The sequence below is a fragment of the Carcharodon carcharias genome, chromosome 8 (genome assembly GCF_017639515.1).
Source record: "Carcharodon carcharias isolate sCarCar2 chromosome 8, sCarCar2.pri, whole genome shotgun sequence".
Lineage (NCBI taxonomy): Eukaryota > Metazoa > Chordata > Chondrichthyes > Lamniformes > Lamnidae > Carcharodon > Carcharodon carcharias.
The window spans coordinates 102,888,671-102,915,786 of NC_054474.1; the positions used below are offsets into that span (position 1 = coordinate 102,888,671).

General features: G+C 42.6%; 1 protein-coding gene across 1 annotated transcript in view; it reads right to left on the minus strand.

Annotated features, from left to right (window-relative positions):
* LOC121281476 (ran-binding protein 17-like) overlaps positions 1–25,713 on the minus strand; it is a gene marked incomplete at its 5' end in the record, with an annotated part of 1,080,904 nt that extends 1,055,191 nt beyond the window's left edge. Inside the window, 2 exons of the mRNA XM_041194421.1 lie at positions 13,045–13,191; positions 25,501–25,713. Of these exons, the coding sequence (XP_041050355.1) occupies positions 13,045–13,191; positions 25,501–25,713 (360 nt within the window). The remainder of the gene's footprint in view (positions 1–13,044; positions 13,192–25,500) is intronic.
* Between the last annotated feature and the right edge of the window lie 1,403 nt (positions 25,714–27,116).

Genomic DNA, 27,116 nt, shown 5'->3' on the forward strand with positions numbered 1-27,116 from the left:
TGGGCCTGACTCTATTCTGCATCAGCACCCCCAGAATGAAGATCACTCCATTCAAGGAGTTTCTCCCAAGGCAAATGCAGAGAGCCAGGAAATTTTGCGATTTGCACTACCTGCCTCAGCGAAAATCCGGGCCCTAGTCTCACATTTCTCTCAAATTTGCCAGGGATAGTTCTAACTGCATGTATTAATACAGTGTGGAGGTTTCAGAAGCTGTTCAGCCGTATAACTGAACTGCTTGGTTAGAAACTTACCATGGTGAAGAAATCTGAAGAATCCCTCTAAAATGTTACAAACATCTATCATGCAAACCTTGAATTAAATGTTTCCACTGAAATTCAACTGATTGACTGGAAACTGATCTCAAAACTCACGGGCTCTGATTTCTTATTTCTCCAGCTAGTCAGGCACAGCACACCAACAGTAACCCAAGCCAGCCATATTACCAAGTTAAAGTCAGTAGATTAAGTCGAACACACCCCAGAGAGGAAAACCCAACTCCAGAAATGGCTACAGGCAACAGGATCTGCTGTCCATGTACAACAGCTGAAAGCAATCTGGTCCAAAGGGGCCCCTGTGAAAAAAATCCTCACACAGCTATCTGGCCTTGACAGCTGCCCCTCTCAGATCCTCCAAATAAATGGCTCCACAGGTAGGATGTCAAAGTTAATTCCTCCAAACACATTTACACAGTCATTCCAGGCACAAGCACTCTGGTCCCCAGCTCAAATCACCACGAAATCCTTGGGTAACAAGACCTGACATCATGAGCCTCTGCCTTATTTTTCCTGTGGTTTGTAACTGAGAACTGAATGTTCCACAGAGGGAAAGAGAAACAAAATCTTTTCCAAAATGTAATCCTATATGGCCTGTTAACCTATTAGTGATTCATAAAATCTCCTAACTTTCCAGAGAATTTATTTTTTAAGCCAGGGAAATTAGAAGAAATTAAGGGAAAAGTGTTTAGACACTCCACTTCAACGCTGACTTGTGGCAGAGAATTCCTAATTCTATTCATCCTGAAATAGTGTGTGTGTGTGTGTGTGTGTGCATGTGTGTGTGTGTGCGTGCATGCGCATGCGCCTCTCACTCAATTTCTCTTCCACCCGGCCACCCCCACTGCCACCAACATACTTCTCAAAAAATAATTATAGCACAGAAGCAGAAAAAATGAAAACAATCTAATATAAAAGCAAAGTACAGTGGAGGTTGGGGATCTGAAATAAAAACAAAATGCTGGAAAACCTCAGCAGGTCGGGCAGCATCTGTGGAGAGAGAAACAGTGTTAACATTTCGAGTCTGATATGACCCTTCTTTGGAACGTGCAGCTCAATGGCAATGACAGTACACTTACTACAGCTCCAGCTGAGATGGTAACTCAGGAAATCAAACCTGGAACTCCGAGGCATGTATACATACTGCTTAAAAATTGGGTCACAATTGTGAAGATTTAGCACAAATTTGTTTAGTAAGTTTGAGGTACTGCACTTTGGTAAAAAGAACAGCAATAATTATATTCTGAATGGAAGTGGGCTTATTGCTGTGGAAAAGCAGAGGGACAATCACAATATTTAAGGCAGGACCTCAGCCTGATGAGACTGTCAAATAAAAGTTAAGGGAATAAAATATTTTACCTCAGGAAGTACAGAATATTCAAGCCAAAAGTTATTGGTGAGCCTATATAAAAACTTAACAAAACTTATTTTTCAGTCATGCGTGAGTTTCGACCTCCACACAATGGGACAGTTATTGAGACTTTAGAGAAGCTACATAATCAATAGGAGGCCGCCTGGTATGAGCAAGTACAAATAAAGTCTTTTTTCCTTTAGAACAGATTTTGGAAGTATAGAACAGGGCAGATGGTAGCAAGTATTGAGAATGGCAGCAGTGGTAATGTTACTGGACCAGTAATCCAGAGACCTGGATTAATGCTCTCAAAACAGGAGTTTCCAATCGCAGCTGTAGAAATATAGTTTAATTAATGTACAAATCTGGAGTACAAAGCTATTTCAGTAATGGTGACCACGGATATTGTAAAAATCAATCTAGTTCACAAATATCTTTTAGGGAGGGAAACCTGCTATCCTTACCCAGTCTGGCCTAATTGTGACTCCAGAACCACAGCAAAATGGTTGACTCTGAGCTGCCCTCTAACATCTACACAATCATGGGAGTCTCAATATCAATTCTGGACCACATGAAGTCTCATGGCATCATGACCTTGGTTCAAACGTGGACAAAAGAGCTGAACTCCCGAGGTGAGATGAGAGTGACTGCCCTTGACATCAAGGCCGCATTTGACAGAGTGTGGCATCATGAAGCCCTAGCAAAACTGGAGTCAATGGACTCCAACAAGAGAGAATCCAACCATCACCCTTTGATGTTCAATGGCATTTCCATTGCTAAATCACTCACTATCAACAGCCTGGGATGACTAGAAGCTGAACTGGACTAGCCATATAAACACTGTGGCTACAAGGGTAGGTCAGAGGCTAGGAATCCTGCGATGGGTAAGTCACCTCCTGACTCCCCAAAGCCTGTCCACCATCTACAAGGCACAAGTCAAGAGTGTGATGAAATATTCCCCACTTGCCTGGATGTTCACAAACGAGAAGGACAATGTGGGTATGGAAATCAGGCAGAAGGACTGTGATATAATTAAAGAAATTAGCATAGAAAGGGAGGAGGTTCTAAATGGTCTGGCAGACTTAAAAGTAGATAAATCTCTAGGCCTGGATAAAATCCTTGGCTATTGAGTGAGGCCAGGGAGGAGATAGCAGAGGCGCTGGCAATAATTTTCAATACCTCTCTGCCCACAGTAGAGGTGCCAGAGGACTAGAGGACAGCAAATGTGGCACTGTTATTCAAGAAGGGAGGAAGTGATAAACCAGGGAACTACACAGGCCAATCAGTCTAATGTCAGTGGTGGGGAAACTATTCGAAGCAATTCTGAGGGACAGAATTAATCTACACTTGGAGAGGCAGGGATGGATCAAGGACAGTCAGCATGGTTTTGTTAAGGGGAGGTCATGTCTGACCAAGTTGATTGACTTTTTCGAAGAGGTGACCATGTGTATGAAGGAGGGCGATGTATTTGACATAGTCTACTTGGACTTCAGCAAGGCTTTTTGAAAAAGGTCCTGCATGGGAGACTGATAACGAAGGTAAGAGCCCATGGGATCCAAGGCAATTTGGCAAATTGGATCCAGAATTGGCTGAGTGGCAGGAAGCAGAGGGGATGGTCGAGGGGTGTTTTTCTGGCTGGATGTCTATGTCCAGTGGGGTTCCACAGGGATCGGTGTTGGGTCCCTTGCTGTTTATGGTATATATAAATGATTTAGACTTGAATGTAGGAGGGTTGATCAATAAGTTCGCAGATGACACGAAAATTGGTGGGGTGGTAAATAGCAAGGAGGATAGCCTTAGATTACAGGAGGATATAGACGGGCTGGTCAGATGGACTGATCAGTGGCAAATGGAATTTAATCCAGATAAGTGTGAGGTGATGCACTTCGGCAGGACAAACAAGGCACAGGGATACACGATGAATGGTAGGACCTGGGAAGTACTGAGGATCAGAGGGACCTTGGTATGCATGTCCACCGGTCCCTTAAGGTAGCGGGACAGGTAGATAAGGTGGTTAAGAAGGCATATGGGATACTTGCCTTTATTAGCTGATGCATAGATGTAAGAGCAGGGAAGTAATGCTGGAACTGTATAAAATGCTGGTTAGGCCACAGCGAGAGGATTGTGTGCAGTTCTGGAATCCGCATTATAGGAAGGATGTGATTGCATTAGAGAGTGCAGAGGAGATTTACCAGGATGTGACCTGGGCTGTAGAGTTTTAGTTATGAGGAGAGATTGGATAGACTGGGGTTATTTTCCCTGACAGAGGAGATTGAGGGGGAACATGATTGAGGTGTACAAAATTATGAGGGGTATAGATAGGGTAGACAGGAAGGAACTTTTCCCCTTGGTGGAAGGATCAATAACCAGGGGGCATAGATTTAAGGTAAGGGGCAGGAGGTTTGGAGGGGATGTGAGGAAGAATTTATTCACCCAGAGGGTGGTGGGAATCTGGAATCACTGCCTGAAAGGGTGGTAAAGGCAGAAATCCTCATAACATTTAAGAAGTATTTGGATGTGCACTTGCGATGCCATGGCATACAAGGCTATGGGACTAGTGCTGGAAAATGGGATTAGAATAGTTGGGTACTTGTTTGACCGGCGCAGACTTGATGGCCCAAAGGGCCTTTTTCTGTGCTGTGGACCTCTATGATTCGATAAAGCAGCCCGCTTGACTGGTGCCACAACCACAAACTATCATTCCCTCCACCACCAATGCACAGTAGCAGTAGTGTGTACCATCTACAAGGTGCACTGCAGGAATTCACTAAGGCACCTTAAGCAGCACCTTCCAAACCCACAACCACTACCATCTCAAAAGACAAGGGCAGCAGACACATAGGAATACCACCACCTGGAAGTGCCCTCCAAGTCACTCACCATCCTGACTTGGAAATATATCACTGTTCCTTTACTGTCACTGGGTCAAAATCCTGGAACTGCCTTCCTAACAGCACTGTAGGTGTACCTACACCACATGGACCGCAGCGATTCAAGAAGCCAGCTCACCACCACCTCCTCAAGGGCAACAAAAGCGAAGCCCACATCCCGTGAATGAATAAATAAAAAAGTCAGGCAATAACATGGATGTGGAAATAGATGGTCTCACTGATGGTGCGGATATGGGATCAGAAGCTCATCTTGAGGTTAAGTATGACAACACGGTTGCGAACATACTGGTTTAGTCTCAAACTGCAAACTGTTTCCAAGGAGAAAGATGGAGTCAGTAACTAAGCAATCAAGTTTGGAGCAAAATCAATGATTTAATCTTCCCATTATTTACTTGAAGGAAATTTCTGCTCGTCCAGTACTGGATGTTTGATAAGCAGTCTGATAATTTAGCAGGAGTGGAGGAGTCGAGAGAGCTGTTAGTGAAGTACAGTTGACTATCATCCAGTATATTACAGAACTGTTACAGCGCAGAATTCGCCTAGTGCCATTCTGCCTACTCCTCCTTACCCTGCACATTGTTTCTTTTCAAATAACATTCCAGTTTCCTTTTGAATGCCTCGATTGAACTTGCCTCCACCACACTCTCAGGCAGTGCATTTTGAACATACGAACATACAAATTCAGAGCAGGAGTAGGCCACTCGGCCCCTCGAGCCTGCTCCGCCATTCAATAAGATCATGGCTGATCTGATTGTCACCTCAATTCCACAATCCCATCTATCCCCAATAACCTTTCACCTCCTTGCTTATCAAGAGTATATCTACCTCTGCTTCCAATGCCTTTTGAGGAGGAGAATTCCAAAGACTCTCAAACCCCAGAGAAAAAATGTCTCCTCATCGCTGTCTCAAATCTTTAAACCGTGACCCCTCATTCTAAATTCTCCCACAAGGGGAAATATCCTTTCTACATCCACCCAATCAAGATTCAGGATCTTATACATTTCAATCATGTCACCTCTTACTCTTCTAAATTCCAGCGGATACAAGCATAGCCTGCCTAACCTTTCCTCATAAAACAACCTGCCCATTTAGGTATTAGTATTAATATTATTACCTTCTCTGAACTCCTACCAACGCATTTACATCCTTCCTTAAACAAAGAGACCAATACTGTACACAGTAATCCAAATGTGGTCTCACCAATACCCTGCATAACTGAAGCATAACCTCCCTACTTTTGTATTCAATTCCCCTTGCAATAAATGATAACATTCTATTAGCTTTCCTAATTACATGCTGTACCTGCATACTAACATTTTGCAATTCATTCACTGGGACATGCAAATCCTTCTGCACCCTAGAGCTTTGCAATCTCTCACCATTTAGATAATATGCTTTTTAATTTATCCAACCAAAATGGACAATTTCACAATTTTCCATTTGCCACTTTGCCCACTCACTTAACCTATTCTATATCCCTTTGTAGTCTCCTTATGTCCTCTTCACAACTTACTTTCCTACCTATCTTTGTGTCATTAGCAAATTTAGCAACCATACCTTCGATCCCTTCAACCAAGTTATTTATATAAATTGTAAAAAGTTGAGGCCTAGCACTGATCCCTGTGGCACACTACTCGTTACATCTTGCGAACCAGAAAATAACCCTTTTATGCCTACTCTGTTTGCTGTTAGCAAGCCAATCTTCCATCCATGCCAATATGTTACCCCCTACACCATGAGCTTTTACCCTTTCATATGGCACCTTATCAAATGCCTTCTGCAAATCTAAGTACAGTACATCCACCAGTTCCCCTTTATCCACAGCACGTTACTTCTTCAAATCACTCCAATAAGTTGGTTAAACATGATCTTCCTTTCACAAAACCATGTTTACTCTACCTAATTATCTTGTATTTATCTAAGTGCCCTGCTATAACGTCTTTAATAATAATTTCCAACATTTTCCCTCTGACACATGTTAAGCTAACCAGCCTGTAATTTACTGCTTGATCTCCATCCTTTTTTGAACAAAGGAGTTACATTCACTATTTTCCAATCTAATAGAACCTTCCCTGAATCTAGGGAATTTTGGAAAATTAAAACTAACGCATCAACTATCTCAGTAGCCATTTCTTTTCAGACCCTAGGATGAAGTCCATCAGGACCTATGGACTTGTCAGCCCACAGCTCCAACAATTTGCTTAGTAACACTTCTCTGGTGATTGCAATTTTCATGAGTTCCTTCCTCCCTTGTATTTCCTGATTTACAGCCATTTTGTGGGACGTTACTTGTATTCTCCATTGTGAAAACCGATGCAAATTAGCTGTTCAATTCAGCTGCAGTCTCCTTATTTTCCGTTATTAATTCCCCAGATTCACTTTCTGTAGCGCCAACGCTCACTTTAACTCTTTTCTTTTTAAAATATCTTTAGAAACTTACTTTCTGTTTTTATATTTCTAGCTAGTTTTCTCTTGTACTCTAATTTTTCCCTCCTTATCAATCTTTTAGCTGTTTTTTATATTCTGTTAATCTTTTGACCTGCCAACCACCTGCACAATTTTATGCTTTTTCCTAAAGTTTCTTACTATCTTTAACTTTTTTAGTTAACCACAGTTGGTGGGTCCTCCCCTTGGAATTTTTCTTTCTCATTCGAATGTATCTGTTCTAAATTTTCTGAAATATCTCCTTAAATCTCTGCCACTGCATCTCTATTGACCTATCTCTTAACCTACTTTGCTAGTTCACTTTAACTAGCTCTACTTTTATGCCCTCATAATTGCCCTTATTTAAGTTCAAAATGCCAGTCTTAGCCAACTCTTTTCTCCCTCAAACTGAATGTAAAATTCAATCATATTATGATCACTGCTACCTAGAGGCACCTTCACTATGAGGTCATTAATTAATCCTATCTCATTGCACAATACCAGGCCTGCTCTCTGGTTGATAGCAGAACGTGCTGTTCTAAGAAACTATCCTGAAAACACTCTATAAATTCTTCATCTAGTCTACCTTTACCCATCTGATTTTTTCCAATCTATATGTAGATTAAAAATCAACCATGATTATTGCCATAGCTTTCTGACAAGCTCCAATTCTTTCTTCTTTATACCCCATCCTACCGTGTGGTTACTGTTAGGGGCCCGTACACCACTCCCACAAATGACTTCTTGCCTTTATCATTTCTCATCCCTCACTGAACCACTTCTACATCCTGGTTTCCTGAACTTGGGACATCCCTCTCTATTATGCTAACTCCATCATTAATTAACAGTCTTCCTGCCGCGTTTTTCCTCTCCTTCCTAAATGTCATGTGTCCTTCAATATTCAGGTCCCAAACTGTCATCCTGCAGCCTCGTCTCTGTAATGGCTATCAGGTCGTACTTATTTATTTCTTTTGCGCTATTAGTTCATCCATTTTGTGTCAAATGCTATGTGCATTCAGATACAGAGCCTTTAGTTTTGTCCTTTCATTATTTTTGTAACCCCTAGCCTTATCTGTTGAAGTTATCTTAGATTGTACTTCTGTTGAAGTTCTCTTAGATTGTACTCTCTGTCCTTCTCTGTCATGGTCTGTTTATCCTTTTCCATATGAATATATTTCTCTCTTGCCTTGTCTCTACTCTTTGGTTTACCACATCTTCCCAAGTTTGATCCCTTACCCCCACTATTTAGTTTAAAACCCTCTCTACTTCCCTAGTTATGCAGCTCATTAGAACACTGGCCATAACATAGTTCAGGTGTAGACTGTCCTAACAGTACAGCCCTCACTTTCCCCAGTACTGGTGCCAGTGCCCCACAAAACACTTCTCCCAAACCAGCCTTTGAGCCACGCATTCATCTCTCTAATTTTATTTAGCCTTTGCCAATTTGCACATGGCTCAGATAATAATTCAGACATTATTACCTTTGAGGTTCAGTGTTTTACTTCAGTGCCTAGCTCCTCATACTCTCTATGCACAACCTCTTTCCTAGTCTTACCTATGTCGTTGGTACCTACGTGGCCCACAATGACTGGATCCTCCCTCTCCCACTGCATGTTCCTCTCCAGCCCTGAGCAGATATCCCAAACCCTGGTACCAAGCAGGTAACACAGTAGACTGGACTCATCCTCTCAACTGCAGAGAAGTGTCTATCCCCTTGACTATGCTCTCACTTCCACATTCCTCTTTGCTGCCCCCCCCCCAACTTGAATGGCATCCTTCACCATGGTGCCACCATGTCAGTCCATTCATTCACTTTGCAGTCCTTCTCCTCATCCACACAAGTAGCAAGCCTATTAGACAAAGTCAGGACTGAAGCTGCTCCATCACTGCATGCTGTTTCCCCTTACCTGCCTGAATCGTAGTCTTATCCTCCTGTCCCTAACCATTGAACAACTCTGAAGTTCTGCCTAACTTAAGGGGTGTGATTACCTCCTGGAACAAAGTGTCCAGGTAACTTTCCCCTCCCCAATGCCCCACAATATCTGCAACTGAGACTCCAGCTCAGCAGTTCAGAGCTGAAGTTACCTAAGCTGCAGATATGGTTATCCTGGATTGCAGTGCATTCCACAGATTCCCATACGCTGCAGTCACAGCACACCACCAACCCTGCCATTTCTGTCCAACCTTATTTATTTAATTAGTCAAATAGTTAATAATTTACAAAAGTAAAGTAATAGAAAGTTGCACTCACCTAGCTTAGAGATAAGGAAGGAAACTTACAAACCACTGGAGTCAGAAAAAAAGTAGAAAAAGGAACACCTCTTTTCCCCCTCTTCCCTGAATTCACACCTGAACCAAATTCCCAGCTTGTCACTCAATCTACACCTCACTAAAGCTTAGTTTCCTATCTGTGCACCCCTTTCTGCATGTGGGTTTAAAATCTTTCTGCTTTTATAGAACCTCTGATGACTCGCTTAGCTTTCTGATGCAGTAATTAACACCTGCTGAGGGCAACTACTTTCTGCTGAAGCAGGAAGCTTCAGATAGCTCCCTGTTTAACTAGGCTACTCAACTAACAAGGTTTGAAAGTAAGAACCTAACTTTTAATCTAAATTTAAAGTTAAGAAAAGCTTACTAGAAATTCCCACCTGAACCAAATACCCAACTCCTCACTCAGGCGTTGTCTCATGTACCACATGCCCCTTTCTGTGACCTTAACCAGTCACTGTGAGAAAAAGTTCTCAGATCGCTTTTGTTTTTTTTGCCAATACTTTAATCCGTGCCCTCCTGTTCTTGATCCTTTCGCAAGTCAGAACACTTCTTATATCTACGCCAGCCAGACCCCTCATGATTTTGAATACCTCAATCAGATCTACTCTCAGCCTTCTCTCCTCCAAGGAAAACAGTCTTAGCTGCTCCAATCCATCTTCATAACTAAAGTTCCTCATTCCTGGAACCATTCTCGTGAATCTTTTCTACACTTTCTCCACTGCCTTCACAAAAGTCTGCCACCAGAACTGGATGCAATACCCAGCTGAAGTCAAACTTGTATATTATACAAATTCAACATAACCTCCTTGTCCTATTAATAAAGCCCGGGATACTGTATGCTTTATTAACTGCTCTTTCAACCTGTCCTGCCATCTTCAATGACCTATGTACATATACACCCAGGTCCCCCGGCTCCTGCACCCCCTTTAGAATTGAACCCTTTATTTTATATTGTTTTCCATATTCTTCCTACCAAAATAAATCACCTCACATTTCTTTTTTTATTCATTCACGGGCCGTAGGCTTCGCTGGCTAGGCCAAAATTTATTGCCCATCCCTCGTTGCCCTTCAGAAGGTGGTGGTGAGCTGCATTCTTCAACCGCTTCAGTCCATGTGGTGTAGGTACAACCACAGCGCTGTTAGGAAGGGAGTTCCTGGATTTTGACCCAGCGACAATGAAGTAACGGCGATATATTTCCAAGTCAGGATGGTGAGTGACTTGGAGGGGAACTTCCAGTTGGTGGTATTCCCATCTATCTGCTGCCCTTGTCCTTCTAGATGGTAGTAGTCATGGGTTTGGAAGGTGTTGTGGAAGGAGCCTTGGTGAATTCCTGTCGTGCATCTTGTAGATGGTACACATTGCTGCTACTGTGCGTCAGTGGTGGAGGGACTGAATGTTTGTGGATGTGGTGCCAATGAAGCGGGCTGCATTGTCCTTAATAGTGTCAAGCTTCTTGAGTGTTGTGGGAGCTGCACTCATCCAGGCAAGTGAGCAGTATTCCATCACACTCCTGACTTGTGCCTTGTAGATGGTGGACAGGCTTTGGGGAGTCAGGAGGTGAGTTACTCATCACACAATTCTCTGATCTGCTCTTGTAGCCACAGTATTTATATGGCTAGTCCAATTCATTTTCTGGTCAATGGCAACCCCAAGGATGTTGATAGGGGGCAATTCACTGGTGATAATCCCATTGAACATCAAGGTGCGATGCTTGGATTCTTCCTTGTTGGAGATGGTCACTACCTGACATTTGTGTGGCACAAATGTTACTTGCCATTTGTTAGCCCAAGTCTGGATATTGTCCAAGTCTTGCTGCATTTGGACATGGACGGCTTCAGCATGTGAGGAGTCGCAAATGGCGCTGAACATTCTTCAATCATCAGCAAACAACCCCACTTCTGACCTTATGGTGGAAGGAAGGTCATTGATGAAGCAGCTGAAGATTGTTTGGCTGAGGACACTACTCTGAGGAACTTCTACAGTGATGTCCTGGAGCTGAGATGGCTGACTTCCAACAACCACAACCATCTTCCTTTCTGCTGGGTATGACTCCAACCAGCAGGAATTTCTCCCTGATTCCCATTAACTCCAGTTTTGCTAAGGGTCTTTGATGCCACACTCTGACCTCACCTCGGGAGTTCAGTTCTTTTGTCCATATTTGAACCAAAGCCACAATGATCTGCTCTTGTAGCCACAGTAAACCTTGATCAATACAAATAAACCTAGCTATCAACAAATCTTATCAATACTGAAAAACATTATTAATACTTATAATTCCTACTAATACTTAATACATCTTATCGGTAGTAATAAAGATAACGCTCACCAGTTTATTCCCTAGTTTAGATCAGAAATATTCATCAGTAAATCACCTACCTGGATCCTGGTCATCTCACAGCTCCCGCCTTTACCTTCCATGCTGTTCATAGTCCCGCTGTGCTTTCTGTCCCTTACTGCTCAGACTGAGCTCTCGCCTTCCCTCTCTGCACTCTTTGTTGCTCTGCTGCTCTCATTGCCTCTCGCTGCTTGGACTGAGCTCCCGCCTTCCCTCTCCATGTTCTCTGTAGTCCCGCTGTCTCTCGCCACTTGGACAGAGTTCTCAACTTCCATTTCCATGCTCTTTATAGCCCCATTGCCCTCACTGTCTCTCTCCGCTTGAACTGAGCTTCTGTCATCACTCTCTGCGCTCTGTAGCCTTGCTGATCTCGCTGCTCAGACTTGCGAAAACTTACGCTGTGCTTTTGGACAATGTCACTGAGGGGAAGCATTAGATGAGAAGTAGGAAGAGGGGGAACCAAGGATAGATCCTTGGAGTGACACCAGCGGAAACAGTGGGGAAGACAGAAGAGAAGCCATTACATATGATATTCTGTCTATGATTAGATGGATAATAGTGTTCTTCAAAAGTGGGACAAATACAATCTAGCCAATTACTGTCCCATCAGTCTACTCTAAATAATCAGCAAAGCGAAGAAAGTTGCTATCAACAGTTCTACAAGAGTCATTTACTCAGTAATAAACTGCTTGCCGACGCTCAGTTAGGTTCCAACAGGAACACTTGGCTCCAGATCTCATTACAGCCTCAGTCCATCCACTGCCAAAAGAGCTGAATCCCAGAAGTGAGGTGAAAGTGATTCCCCTTGACCTCAAGTCAGCAGTTGACCAAGTGTAGCATCAAGGAGCCCTAGTAAAAATGAAGTCAATGGGAATCAGGGAGGGAGGCAGTGAGGGGGAAATCTCTCCAATGGCTGGAATCGTACCTAGCACAAAGGAAGGTGGTTCTGGTAGTTGGAGGCCAAGCCTGTCCACCATCTACAAGAAACAAGTCAGGAGTGTGATGGAATACTCTCCACTTGTCTGGATGAGTATGATTCTAACAACACTCATGACAAAGCAGCCCGGAGACCCACCCACTACCTTAAATTTTCATTTCCTCCATCAAAGTGGCAGCAATATGTGCCATCTACAAGTTGCACTGCAGTAACTCACCAAGGCTATTTTAACAACACCGTCCAAATCTGCAACGTCTACAACCTGGAAAGACAAGGGCAACAGATGTATGGGAAATGGTGACATCCTGGTAATGTCGCTGGACTAGTAATCCAGAGATCCAGGTTAATGCTCTGGGGACATGGATTCAAATCCCACCACGGCAGCTTTATTTTTATTAAATCTGGAATATAAAGCCACTATCAGTGATAGTGACCATGAAACTACCTTCAATTGTCACAAAAACCCATCGGTTTTTGGAACCTCTTCATCACTGGACAGCAAGTAGAAAAAAAATTCCAGTTCTTTTGGCATGAACACACCAAAGGATAAAAATGAACTTACTGTTCCTTGTTCCAGTAGGAGTTGGCACTTGCTGAGACATTCTGGGCTCTGAGTGAGCTCAATCAAGGCTTTCTCTGCTTGCAATCGCTGGGCTGGATCTGTGGCCTCATAAAGCTGTTTACATATTATCTCCAATTGTGCCAAATCCTGCAACATCAACAAGGACAGTTTGAATTCTATGACTGGGCAACACTTCTGCATAGATGTCACATTTCTTTCATACCTGATGTTTTCAAAATATTGCTTTCAATATTTGAAATGAACAATAGAAGATTTCTCGTAAAACTGAATTGCCTAAAGTACCTGATGTGAACAAACTGCATGTACTATAAGCACAGTCCATAACTCATCAGTATTTCTTTTTAAATAAAAACACACCAACTTTTTGTTAGTCACATACCTATAAAAGCATCCAACAAGAGCTATAAAAATATTTTACAAAATAGCATTTAGATCTAGTCATTGCAAATATTTTACTGACCCTTGCTCTCAGGAACAACTATGATTGAAATGATTTATCTAACCAACTATACATAAATATATATTTTATACCTAGACAAAACAGAAGTAAATATACTAATAAAATAAAATCTTAAATCAAAATAACCTGTTTGAAGGATGTTACAAGCACCACAATAATTGCCTTCAAGTATCTTAAATACATATTAAACTGTAACGGAATAAAAAAACAGACTAACAATTCTACTCAGTAACTTCCTAGTTGTTTTGCCGAATGCATTGAGTGAAGACGACCCACACAACTTGTCAACTGTGTCACTTGTGTCATAGTCTACCCATTCTATTTAACAATTTCATAGGTACATGTCAGTGAACAAATGTACCACATGGATAAAAACAAAAAAACTGCGGATGCTGGAAATCCAAAACAAAAACAGAATTACCTGGAAAAACTCAGCAGGTCTGGCAGCATCGGCGGAGAAGAAAAGAGTTGACGTTTCGAGTCCTCATGACGAAGTCCTTCGAGTCCTTCGACGAAGGGTCATGAGGACTCGAAACGTCAACTCTTTTCTTCTCCGCCGATGCTGCCAGACCTGCTGAGTTTTTCCAGGTAATTCTGTTTTTGAAATGTACCACATGGCCTGCTTGTGAGCCACAAAAGAGCCCCCAGGTTTCATCCCAGGCAATGTGGTGACAGGAGGGTAACCGGGGCTTCCATTCTAAACCATCACACAACTCCTCTTACTGGGAAGTACATTTGTAGAAGTTCAGTGATGACACTCTAGGGCATAGCTCAGATTATAGGCAGTGTCAAATATGATGCAAATACCCACTGTCTAAGATCACATTTGAAAAATGACCATTTGACTAAGATACCCAGAGAACTTCCAGTGCTACAGAACAAGTCACCAACTTTGTGGGAGGCCAGTAGGAGAGACATTTCTCACTCAGGAAACAACATTGGTACCTTGCTGATAAAAACAAAAAACAGCAGATGCTGGAAATCCAAAACAAAAACAGAATTACCTGGAAAAATTCAGCAGGTCCGGCAGTTCTGTTGAAGGGTCATGAGGACTCGAAACGTCAACTCTTTTCTTCTCCGCCGATGCTGCCAGACTGCTGAGTTTTTCCAGGTAATTCTGTTTTTGTATTGGTACCTTGCTGTTCCCCATGCTGTAGTTGCTACCAGTGGTGAAGATCAGTAACTTGTTCTGTTACACATCTGGCATTGACTCATACACTAAACAGCGCAAATCTCAGCCTCAAATCTAAGGGATTCTAGGTCGCTGCCTTTACTGATCACATCGAAAGGAGCTAAAAAGTATGAGAATTCACTGCATGTGAATGATAACCAGGATACATAGCAAATGACCAGGAACTATCCCATTTTAAAGATACTGACAATAAACCATTTGCTTCAGCTTCACTTTAGCTGAATCTCTCGATTTGAAAGATTCCTACTGTGCACAGCACTGTGCATAACTTAGCACAGAATAGGAGTGAGGATAGCTGGTCAACTGGTCACCTTATGCACAATTAGCTGCTGAATGAGCTGCAACCAGCCTCCTCGATAAAGACAGCACCTATAAATCTAACTGCTGCCAGTACACATACTATATATGACAGACACTGAAAATCTAATTTATGTCTTGCTAACACCCCGTATAAAGATGTAAAAAGCATTTCTACAACTTCTGGAATTTAAACATTACATAAAAACACATCTTCAGTGAGTGATAAATTGCTGAATGAGACAACAAAGTGAAAAGAATATTGTCACTGGTAATGAATATATTGTCCATGAGTGATCACATCAGTCCATTACTGAGAACGACCTTCAAGTTTCTTGTTTTTTTTATTAACGAATAACTTTTTTTAAAGATTAAATCAAAAGAAACATTCAACAGTAGAATCACAGGCTAGCATCAAGCCCAACAATGTCATTATAGTTCAGCTTCTATACAACATCCTGTGCGTTCACAACAAAATGGCAGCATGCAGAAACAGCACACTGTCTCCAATGACCACCTTGTTTATGATAGGCCACAAGACTAACCACAAGCTTTCTATTCTCTTGTCGTGCAGCAGACACTGGATGGCTGACTCACCATTAAGATCTGGTGTCAACAATATAAGGTGCTAAGTATCATATTGTCAAATTAAAATGCACAGTTTAGAATTAATTTAATTACAAATGAAATACTTAAACTGACACACAGGCACATTCAAGGGAGTAGCAATTCGGTTTATTCCATAAAATATTTCAAAACAGTTGAGTACTAAATCTTTGAATTTCCATTCCAGTAACTTTTGAACTGAGGCTCTGGTGCATTGTTAAGAATTGATCAAGGTTGAACTCAGGGAGAGGAGGGTGGGTGAAGGGTCTCGGGGACAGGAGGGGGATGAAGGGTCTCAGGGAGAGGAGGGAGAGATGAAGGGTCTCAGGGAGAGGAGGGGGAACGAAGGGTCTCGGGGAGAGGAGGGGGAATAAGGGGTCTCAGGGAGAGTGGGTGAAGGGTCTCGGGGACAGGAGGGAGATGAAGGGTCTGGAAGATGAGGGGGTTGGAGGTCTGGGAGGCACTATGGTTGGGAGGAGTGGGATAGAGTTCTTGGGTGATGGGTGGCTGGGTGGAAATCGTCTGTCTTGGGGAAGAGAGATCTTGAATTTTGGGGCGATAAAATCACAGGCCTCGCTGGATTGGAGCACAAATGAGCAATCAGTGGGCAATAAAAGCAGCTAATACTTAAACAAAAGCACAGCTTCGCAACCCAGATTATATGGAAACTCATTATCAATCGGCACACATACTGGTCAACTAACAATTCAGAAAATGTTGCTGCTCAAGCTGCTTCTGTCCATAATGAAGCAGAAAATGGAGTTGAAAACAGATCCTTTCTCAGCAAGACGCAAAGCTGCACATTCATTGAAAATAAAAATGTAAAATTTCTTCTGTAAAATAGTCCAATCTGATAATAAATACATTAGTCTAAAACAGAACGAAGATACATGCAAATCTGCACTAATGAATCCCATTTTAAGTCACAATTACATTATCTTATAGTCTCAGTTGCAAATTAAAAGGCTCATTTTGCCCTGCTGTAGTAAATCTCAAATCACTGTTCATTGTACTCTAATCCAATTAGATTTTATTGTACATTAACAAGGTCATGTATTCCACATGCCCTGTATGGAGTCAAACATCCTAGCTGTTCATGTTGGAACTGTGAACTAAAACACTGCAAACACACAGCAGACTCACCAACACTGGAAAAAGAAAAGACAGGTTTACATTTCAGGTGTCGGCCTTTCAGGGGAAGCGATAATGGGAATACAACTCAAGATATGAACTGATCTTTTCTCTTTACAGATCCTGGCAGACCTGATGGGTATTTCCAGCATTTTCTGGGCTGTTTTCTTTTCAATTTATAATGAATGTTACAGTTTCAGAGCTTCACCAAATATTTCTCATGTGCTCAAAAGGCAGAACGTACATTTTAAGCTTTTCACATCCACTAGACGTCCCAAAGCACTTCATTGCCAATGAATTACTTGTGATGTGTAATCAGCTACTCTCTGGGCAAACATGACAGCAAGCAGCAAGGTGATGAACAACACTGTTAGATAGAATTTTACTGCACTGAAACAGACCATTCAGCCTAACTGGTCTATGTCAGTTTGTATACACCACATGAGCCTCTTCCTATATCATCTCACCCTTCAACATATCTATCTATCTCTCCTTTATCTATTCATCTAGCTTTCCCTTCAATGCATCTAAGCTATTCACCTCAACCACTCTGTGAAGTGAGTTCACAATGCCCAAAATTCTCTGAATAAAGAAATTTCTTCTGAATTCCTTATTGGATTTATTAGTGACTATATTGTAACTATATCCCCTAGTTCTGGTCTCCTCCACAAGTGGAAGGATTTTCTATAAGCCTACTCTATCGAACCCACTCATAATTTTAAAGATCTCTGTCAGGTCAGCCCGAGGCTCCTCTTTTCTACAGAACAGAGTACCAGCCTGTTCAGTTTTTCCCTGAAAGGTATAACATGCCTTTCTGGTACCATCCTTGTAAACCTGTTTTTGCACATACTCCGATGCCTCATCCAGAACTGTGCACAGCCAGGCTGTATGATATTGCAGCCACATGGTGCTTACGTGTGCCACACTTCACAACCCATTGGCCACCCAAAAACCCCATGATGGTAAAATCTAACCAACAGACGTTCAAGCAGCAATGCCCAGGAGTTGAATGCAAATCTTTGTTACTGTAATTAGCTCACTGAATTGACACAAGACCTGTTGTGTTCTCCTTGTCTTCGGCTAACAGAAGAATAAAACTCTAAATCAGACAGCACAACTAAGGTTATAACAACAAATTCTATTCATGCTGTATTTTTAATGTAATAAAATGCACCCCAAGGAGCTTCACAGGAGTGTTATAAAGAAACATTTGACACCAAGTCACATAGTGCAATATCAGGGGAGATGGGCAAAAGTTTGGTCAAAGAGGTGGGCTTTAAGTAGCATCTTGAAGAGGAAAGAAAGAGAGGCAGAGAGGTTTGGAGAAGGAATTCTGGAGTTTAGGGTCTCAGCAGCAGAAGGCACAGCCACCAGTTATGGAGCAATTAAAATCAGGGATGCTCAAGAATTAGCTGAATACAGTTATCGCAGTGGATTGAGGCTGAAGGACATTACAAGATAGGGAAGGCCGAGGTCATGGAGGCTTCAGAAAACAAGGATGGATTTACTATAGGCAAAAGGTAGATTTCAGCAATATAGCATTGTCAGTGTCACTTGATTACTTAACTTTGACTGGGGCATAGAAAAAAAATGCAATATGGTGCAAACTTTCTCTGTAATAATAAACCAGGATCAGGTTTCATATCATGATCTATGCATGAGATTCCATTCACACAGAGGAAAAACTGGGAGATTAAATAAACTAATAGGTATGCTGTAATCTTACACTCACTCATGTTAGCTTGCCCAAATTGTGTCTACTGAAAACTGCTGACATCAGAGAGAGAGGTTAAGTTCGCAGAGGTGGCATGGGGGGTGGGGGGTGTGCTGTGTGCTGGGGGGCGGGGAAAGGTGCATTGGTGGACAGGTGCAAATGAAACCAGGATTGGCAATAATGCATGATGATTATTTGTATAAATGGGCAATAGAGGTTGCTGGGCCACTGATCATCTGGGAACAGGTCAGAAATTCTCATTAAGTAAAGAACATATAATAAACACCCCACAGTAGGAGGACAGAGCAGTCAGGAATAAGACTTGAAGATCCTGCTCCAAAGGAATGGGTTAATGTCCACCTTTTGTACTCACCGCCATGTTATAATGATCATTAAAATTGCTGATTGAGATCGTATTGGTTGCCCCATTGAATTTGCTTATGATTTGCAGTTTCCACAACTTATAGCTGTCACATTTGTACAAACTCAGTTGCCCTTTAGACATGATGACCAATATAATGCCTGAAGAAAATTTACTTTCCTTTCTCTCCCTATAATGAGACACCTACAGCTCCCTGATTTCCAGCCTCGACGAAAACGGAAAAGATGATGGCTGTGATGGTGATTAGGTGCAGGTAATTTTTGCCTGTCTGGTGGTGGTGGAGGGATTAAAGGGGCAACGTGGGGGTTAAAATTTCCAAAATCATAATCCGACCCCCAACATGCCCATTTCCATTTTTAACAGGGGACAGGCTAAGGATGGGGGTGGGAGGTCAAGTGACTAACATGCTCTCCATGGAAGGGTCTGAAATTTAACAACTTTAATGAGGCTACTTAGCTCAAATATCCCAGTTTTAAATTTACGTGCTGTGGAGAGGAAATCGGGGTCGAAGAGTGGCGAAAACAGCTAGATCCAGGAGGTAAATGTTTTCCCAGCGCTGCTCATGAGTCAGAAGGAACAGAAGTGTTCTGCTGCTACCAGCCACCATGCTGAGCTTCAGTTGTATCTAAGCAAATTTTTCCTGTGTTACACTACCATTTGTAGACTAGAGTGCTTCTGATTTCCAGCATGCTCCAGCTCCTAAAAGACAATGTTCCACAGCTTGCAGTATAATTAATGGCAAGGCTGGTTATTATTAGGCAAATCTACTGGCATTCACACACGCATCCGAAAGCCAGTCAGCGAAACTCTGTTCCTCCACAGGGTGCCCTGTTGCAGTTTTCACCAATGATTTAAATATAATTTTTCTACTTTTTTACTTGCTGCTTTGCCACCTGGAAGGGTTCTTCAATCAGCATCCCTACTGCCTACCTTGCTGCTAGATTCTACAGAGCCTTGGTAGAATGTGCCAAATTTAAACTATCAGAAAAGGGGAAGTCAAAGCACTGGGGCCCAATAAAATTTTGTGGGAAGATTTTGTCGAGGTGAACACCAAGTGCCAATGTTTAGCCATTGATTGCATAATCTGGGTCAACATAAACCCCACAGAATGCCCACATTGAGAACAATGCTATTCCTAAATTGTGATTGCTGGTGGATTGCAGGATCCAGCATAGGTGATTCTACGATTAGAGTCATTTCAATCCATCAGTGCCAGTAAGTGGTTAACTCTGCATATAAAGTTTAGTATTTAGTACCATAAAATTGCAGACAGGATTGAGGAGATCCTTGTCTATATGCACCATACAGGATAGAAAACACAGCTTTGTTGTTCAAGTAGTTTAAAGCCAGAAAACTTGCAACCATTAGCCAAATAGAACTTGCCTTTATAGTCCAGAGTGAAGACATTGCAGTATTTAGCCTTAATTATAATTGTACAAGTAACTTAATAAATAACATGTATCACAACAACTATATTTATACTTAGTAGGTCCTATGGAAAATCCTGCTTTTAAAAACAGGACAATTTTCTTAATTATAAGTAGAAATGCCAACAGCATTTTGCAATTCCTTACAGAACAGTCAATAACTTTTAAAAATAACTGAAAAGCTTTTTTCCCATACAGCTATCAATAATTCCCACAATTTCATAAAAAGAAAATACATTACATGATACAGTGAGCATTTCAATAAAGCAGAATAGTAGCTGAGTGAAAATTTCTTTCCTACTTTATTCACCCGGGCTATGAAGACAGCCATTCATAGCAAAAACAGAATTACCTGGAAAAGCTCAGCAAGTCTGGCAGCATCGGCAGAGAAGAAAATAGTTGACATTTCGAGTCCTCATGACCCTTCCACAGAATGACTGGCCTTTCCAAACTTGGGTTAGGAACATAGGAGCAGGAGGAGGCCATTTGGCCCTTCAAACCTGCTCCACCATTCAATAAGATCATGGCTGATCTGGTGGTCTCTCCTGTCTGCCCCTCATAACCCTCGGTTCCCTCGCCGAACAAAAATCTGTCTAAAACAAAAACAGAATTACCTGGAAAAACTCAGCATGTCTGGCAGCATCGGCGGAGAAGAAAAGAGTTGACGTTTCGAGTCCTCATGACCCGTCGACAGAACTTGAGTTCGAGTCCAAGAAAGAGTTGAAATATAAGCTGGTTTAAGGTGTGTGTGTGGGAGGCGGAGAGATAGAGAGAGAGAGGTGACGGGGGGGGGGGGGGTGGTGGTTGTAGGGACAAACAAGCAGTGATAGAAGCAGATCATCAAAAGATGTCAACGACAATAGTACAATAGAACACATAGGTGTTAAAGTTAAAGTTGGTGATATTATCTAAACGAATGTGCTAATTAAGAATGGATGGTAGGGCACTCAAGGTATAGCTCTAGTGGGGGTTTTTTTTTAAATATTGGAAATAGGTGGGAAAAGGAAAATCTTTATAATTTATTGGAAAAAAAAAGAAGGGGGAAACAGAAAGGGGTTGGGGATGGGGGAGGGAGCTCACGACCTAAAGTTGTTGAATTCAATATTCAGTCCGGAAGGCTGTAAAGTGCCTAGTCGGAAGATGAGGTGTTGTTCCTCCAGTTTGCGTTGGGCTTCACTGGAACAATGCAGCAAGCCAAGGACAGACATGTGGGCAAGAGAGCAGGGTGGAGTGTTAAAATGGCAAGCGACAGGGAGGTTTGGGTCATTCTTGCGGACAGACCGCAGGTGTTCTGCAAAGCGGTCGCCCAGTTTACGTTTGGTCTCTCCAATGTAGAGGAGACCACATTGGGAGCAAAGAATGCAGTAGACTAAGTTGGGGGAAATGCAAGTGAAATGCTGCTTCACTTGAAAGGACAGTTTGGGTCCTTGGACGGTGAGGAGAGAGGAAGTGAAGGGGCAGGTGTTGCATCTTTTGCGTGGGCATGGGGTGGTGCCATAGGAGGGGGTTGAGGAGTAGGCGGTGATGGAGGAGTGGATCAGGGTGTCCCGGAGGGAGCGATCCCTACGGAATGCCGATAAGGGGGGTGAAGGGAAGATGTGTTTGGTGGTGGCATCATGCTGGAGTTGCCAGAAATGGCGGAGGATGATCCTTTGAATGCAGAGGCTGGTGGGGTGATAAGTGAGGACAAGGGGGACCCTATCATGTTTCTGGGAGGGAGGAGAAGGCGTGAGGGCGGATATTTGGGAGATGGGCTGGACACGGTTGAGGGCCCTGTCAACGACCTTGGGTGGAAAACCTCGGTTAAGGAAGAAGGAGGACATGTCAGAGGAACTGTTTTTGAAGGTAGCATCATCAGAACAGATGCGACAGAGGCGAGGGAACTGAGAGAATGGGATGGAGCGCGGTGTGAGGAGCTGTAGTCGAGGTAGCTGTGGGAGTCGGTAGGCTTGTAATGGATATTGGTGGACAGTCTATCACCAGAGATTGAGACAGAGAGGTCAAGGAAGGGAAGGGAAGTGTCAGAGATGGACCATGTGAAAATGATGGAGGGGTGGAGATTGGAAGCAAAATTAATAAATTTTTCCAAGTCCCGACGAGAGCATGAAGCAGCACCGAAGTAATCATCGATGTACCGGAGAAAGAGTTGTGGAAGGGGGCCGGAGTAGGACTGGAACAAGGAATGTTCCACATACCCCATAAAGAGACAGACATAGCTGGGGCCCATGCGGATACCCATAACCACACCTTTTATTTGGAAGAAGTGAGAGGATTTAAAGGAGAAATTGTTCAGTGAACGTCCAGTCCCTTCCCACCTACATCTGTGATTCCTCTGACACCTTACGTCACATCAACAATTTCCAGTTCCCCGGCCCCAACCGCCTCCTCTTCACCATGGACGTCCAATCCCTCTACACCTCCATCCCCCACCAGGATGGTCTGAGGGCCCTTAGCTTCTTCCTCGAACAGAGGCCCAAATAATCCCCATCCACCACTACTCTCGTCCGTCAGGCTGAACTTGTTCTCACACTGAACAATTTCTCCTTTAACTCCTCTCACTTCCTCCAAATAAAAGGTGTGGCTATGGGTACCTGCATGGGCCCCAGCTATGCCTGTCTCTTTATGGGGTATGTGGAACATTCCTTGTTCCAGTCCTACTCCGGCCCCCTTCCACAACTCTTTCTCTGGTACATCGATGATTACTTCGGTGCTGCTTCATGCTCTCGTCAGGACTTGGGAAAAACTTATTAATTTTGCTTCCAATCTCCACCCCTCCATCATTTTCACATGGTTCATCTCTGACGCTTCCCTTCCCTTCTTTGACCTCTCTGTCTCAATCTCTGGTGATAGACTGTCCACCAATATCCATTACAAGCCTACCGACTCCCACAGCTACCTTGACTACAGCTCCTCACACCCCGCTTCCTGTAAGGACTCCATCCCATTCTCTCAGTACCTTCGCCTCCGTCGCATCTGTTCTGATGATGCTACCTTCAAAAACAGTTCCTTTGACAAGTCCTCCTTCTTCCTTAACCAAGGTTTCCCACCCACAGTCGTTGACAGGGTCCTCAACCGTGTCCGGCCCATCTCCCGCACATCCGCCCTCACGCCTTCTCCTCCCTCTCAGAAACATGATAGGGTCCCCCTTGTCCTCACTTATCACCCCACCAGCCTCTGCATTCAAAGGATCATCCTCCGCCATTTCCGTCAACTCCAGCATGATGCCACCACCAAACACATCTTCCCTTCACCCCCCCGGCGGCATTCCGTAGGGATCGTTCCCTCCGGGACACCCTGGTCCACTCCTCCATCACCCCCTACTCCTCAACCCCCACCTATGGCACCTCCCCATGCCCACGCAAAAGATGCAACATCTGCCCCTTCACTTCCTCTCTCCTCACCGTCCAAGGGTCCAAACACTCCTTTCAAGTGAAGCAGCCTTTCACTTGCATTTCCCCCAATTTAGTCTACTGCATTCATTGCTCCCAATGTGGTCTCCTCTACATTGGAGACCAAATGTAAACCGGGTGACTGCTTTGCAGAACACCTGCGGTCTGTCCACAAGAATGACCCAAACCTCCCTGTCGCTTGCCATTTTAACACTCCACCCTGCTCTCTTGGCCACATGTCTGTCCTTGGCTTGTTGCATTATTCCAGTGAAGCCCAACGCAAACTGGAGGAACAGCGCCTCATCTTCCGACTAGGCACTTTACAGCCTTCCGGACTGAAAATTGAATTCAACAATTTTAGATCATGAACTCCCTCCTCCATCCCCACCCCCTTTCTGTTTCTTCCCCCTTCCTTTTGTTTTTTCCAATAATTTATATAGATTTTTCTTTTCCCACCTATTTCCATTATTTTTAAATCTTTTATGCCCTGCTAGTCTTTCCACCCCACCCCCACTAGAGCTGTACCTTTAGTGCCCTACCATCCATTCTTAATTAGCACATTTGTTTAAATAAATCACCACCTTTAACACCTCTGTGTTCTTTTGTTCTTTTGTCTGTGATATCTTTTGATTATCTGCTCCTATCACTGCTTGCTTGTCCCTACAATCACACCACCACCCCCCAACTTCTCTCCCCCCACCTTAAACCAGCTTATATTTCACCCCTCTCCTTATATTCACTCAGTTCTGTGGAAGGGTCATGAGGACTCGAAACATCAACTCTTCTTCTCCGACGATGCTGCCAGACCTGCTGAGTTTTTCCAGGTAATTCTGTTTTTGTTCATAATTAAGGCAGTTTTTCCGAAGTAGTTCTGTTTCACATTTAGTGAAGCCTTTGTGTGTTGTTTTTGATATAGATTTAAAGCAGTTTTCAGTTTGGGAATGGTTCGCATTGAAGAGGATAACTGCTGACATTATAACTGTGCTGACTTTCAGCCTTCAATTATTCTGACAATTTCTTCCTTCAGGTTATACTCAATTTGGAAGCCTCGAATATTCAACTAAATTTTGGGTTTCAGGTTGCAAATTGAAGAGTTTTTCAAAAAGATCACTCCCCATTTCCCTAGCCATTGCCAAAATGATACCTCCTTCACAAGCACAGGCTGCCATTGCTCTTTCCCCTCCATAGCTACATCACGCAGTCCAGCCTGATACCCCCACAATGAGGTCCTCACACTGATCATTCCAACTTGCACAAGCAGTGCAATCTTGGTTTCATCATCCCAAGACCTTCAGCTTCTTTCTACGGCTGCACTTTCAACTCTGTGTGCCTTTTGATAACAATGTTCTGAAAGAATCTGCAGCTTATGTAGGAAAGTCAAGGGTTATTATCATGCAGATGCCTCAAAACTAACTTGACACTCAAAAGTTGACATTTTGTGCATTATGTATCATCCGTTTGTTAACAGTTGTCCTTCTAACTTATATATGCCATGACAATGTTCAATGATCATAACTCTTAATTTCTATAGGAATGTTTTTATAATGCTTCACATAGGTAGGAAGACATCTTATAGCACTTGACATTAAGTAAATATCAATGCAGTATTACGATCCCCATGGGAATCCATAAACCAAAATAACCAAATTTACCAAACGACCCCAGATGAAGAAAATACTGAACAAGATTTCACTTTTTGTAACTTTAATTTTAACACAAATCAGAATCAACATAAATTAACAGGCAAATCACAGTCAGTATAAACTATAAATCACATATGGAATCACAGACACAACCAAGATAAATCTCTTAGATTTTTCTAGACAGTCAACTCCACCTGTATGGCACACCGACACACAGTTCTTCCGAGCTTAGATCTTCCTCTGGCAGAATTCCAGTGCCTTTCCTTCAAGGACTTAGCCAATTCTCTACAGGCAGTAGCACCTATGTAAACAGAATACTGCCTGTGCAATCTTCTACTCAGTGGCACAGTTCTTTCCAGAATCTTCTCAGCTCCGGTAGTGGTCGAGTGGATCCACGAGCACCACCTTTAGCTTCACACAGTATGGCTAATTCTAGGTATTCAGTCACTCAGAAATGAAAGAAATGAAAAGAAACAGCAGCAGTAGACCTAAATGTACTAGTTGGCTGCCTCCGCTTTCCAGCTCTTCTTTGTCTGCCACACAGTCTCCATATTTTAACTTCCTTCCTGTTGGTACTGCTTCTGGATCAAAGGTCACTAGGTCACATGGACCAGTATTTTTTATGATCCAAAAATTATAATTGATTCCTTTTCAAGTGATAGAAACTCTTAAAAGTCCTTTTCAAACACTTTAAAATCAATAACAGATTCCACAAACATTTTTAAGAAATTACAAATTTTCCTTACTGTTACTGCTTCCAGCTCAAAGGCCATCACAAAATCAAGGAAAAAACAGGAAAAGGGAAAGTTGAGGGAAGGGGCTGAGGCTACAGTTGAAGAGAAGACAGCGAATTCCAGAAGAAAACTCAACAAGATACATTTGATAATGAGTATGGAATCCAAGGGAGCTCCCCAGCAGTGTAAAGGATTTCTATATATGTTGCTTCTTCTCCCTACTCAAATCTGGAAACTATTATTCACAATGCATTAGGACCAAATATTTTGGTGGTCTATAAGATAACAATGCAATCTTTCCTTGGTGTAGACCCCATTGCTACTACCATTCCTACTAGTAACACAATATCAATGCATAAAAACAATTCCAAGACAGCATTTAACTACTTTTGTTTCAAAATAACACATATTTGGTAAATGCCGAAATAAAGTTTATTAGATAGAAAGTCACTTAGCAACACATAAAAGAGTGAGTATTTTACATTTCAGACCTCAACACCATCTGGTGCGAGCTCAGCTCAATGGCAGAAATTAAAAAGATTTTTCTCAGAACCCACACAGTAATAAATATTTTTGGACCCAACATTCACTGTCAGATCTGGGTGGATAAAAATTCTACAGTTTGATACAATTGGTTGGAAAAAGATATGAAAGTTAAGTGAAGGATCTGAAGGGTTAAAAAGAGCAAAAAAGGACAAGGTAAATCAGCAAGTACATAGAAATACATACACAGCAGTTACAATAGAAAACAGGCCATTCAGTCCAACCAGTCTGTATTGGTTTTTGCCCCACATGCATGTGAATACATTTACTCACTCTGGACCCTTTTCCCTCACCTGTCTATCCAGTCTAATCTGGAATGTTGATACAGTTTCTGCCTCAATCACTAATCCTGGAACTGAATTCAACATCCTCACAACTCTCTGTGCGAAGACATTTCTCCTGCCCTCTGCTCTAAATCTCTTAATTTATTATTTCACCCCTCATTCCTGCTCCCTTACCTACTGAAACAGTCTGCTTCTATCTACCCTGTCCCACATTTCCATCATTTTAAATACTCCCATTACATCACTCTA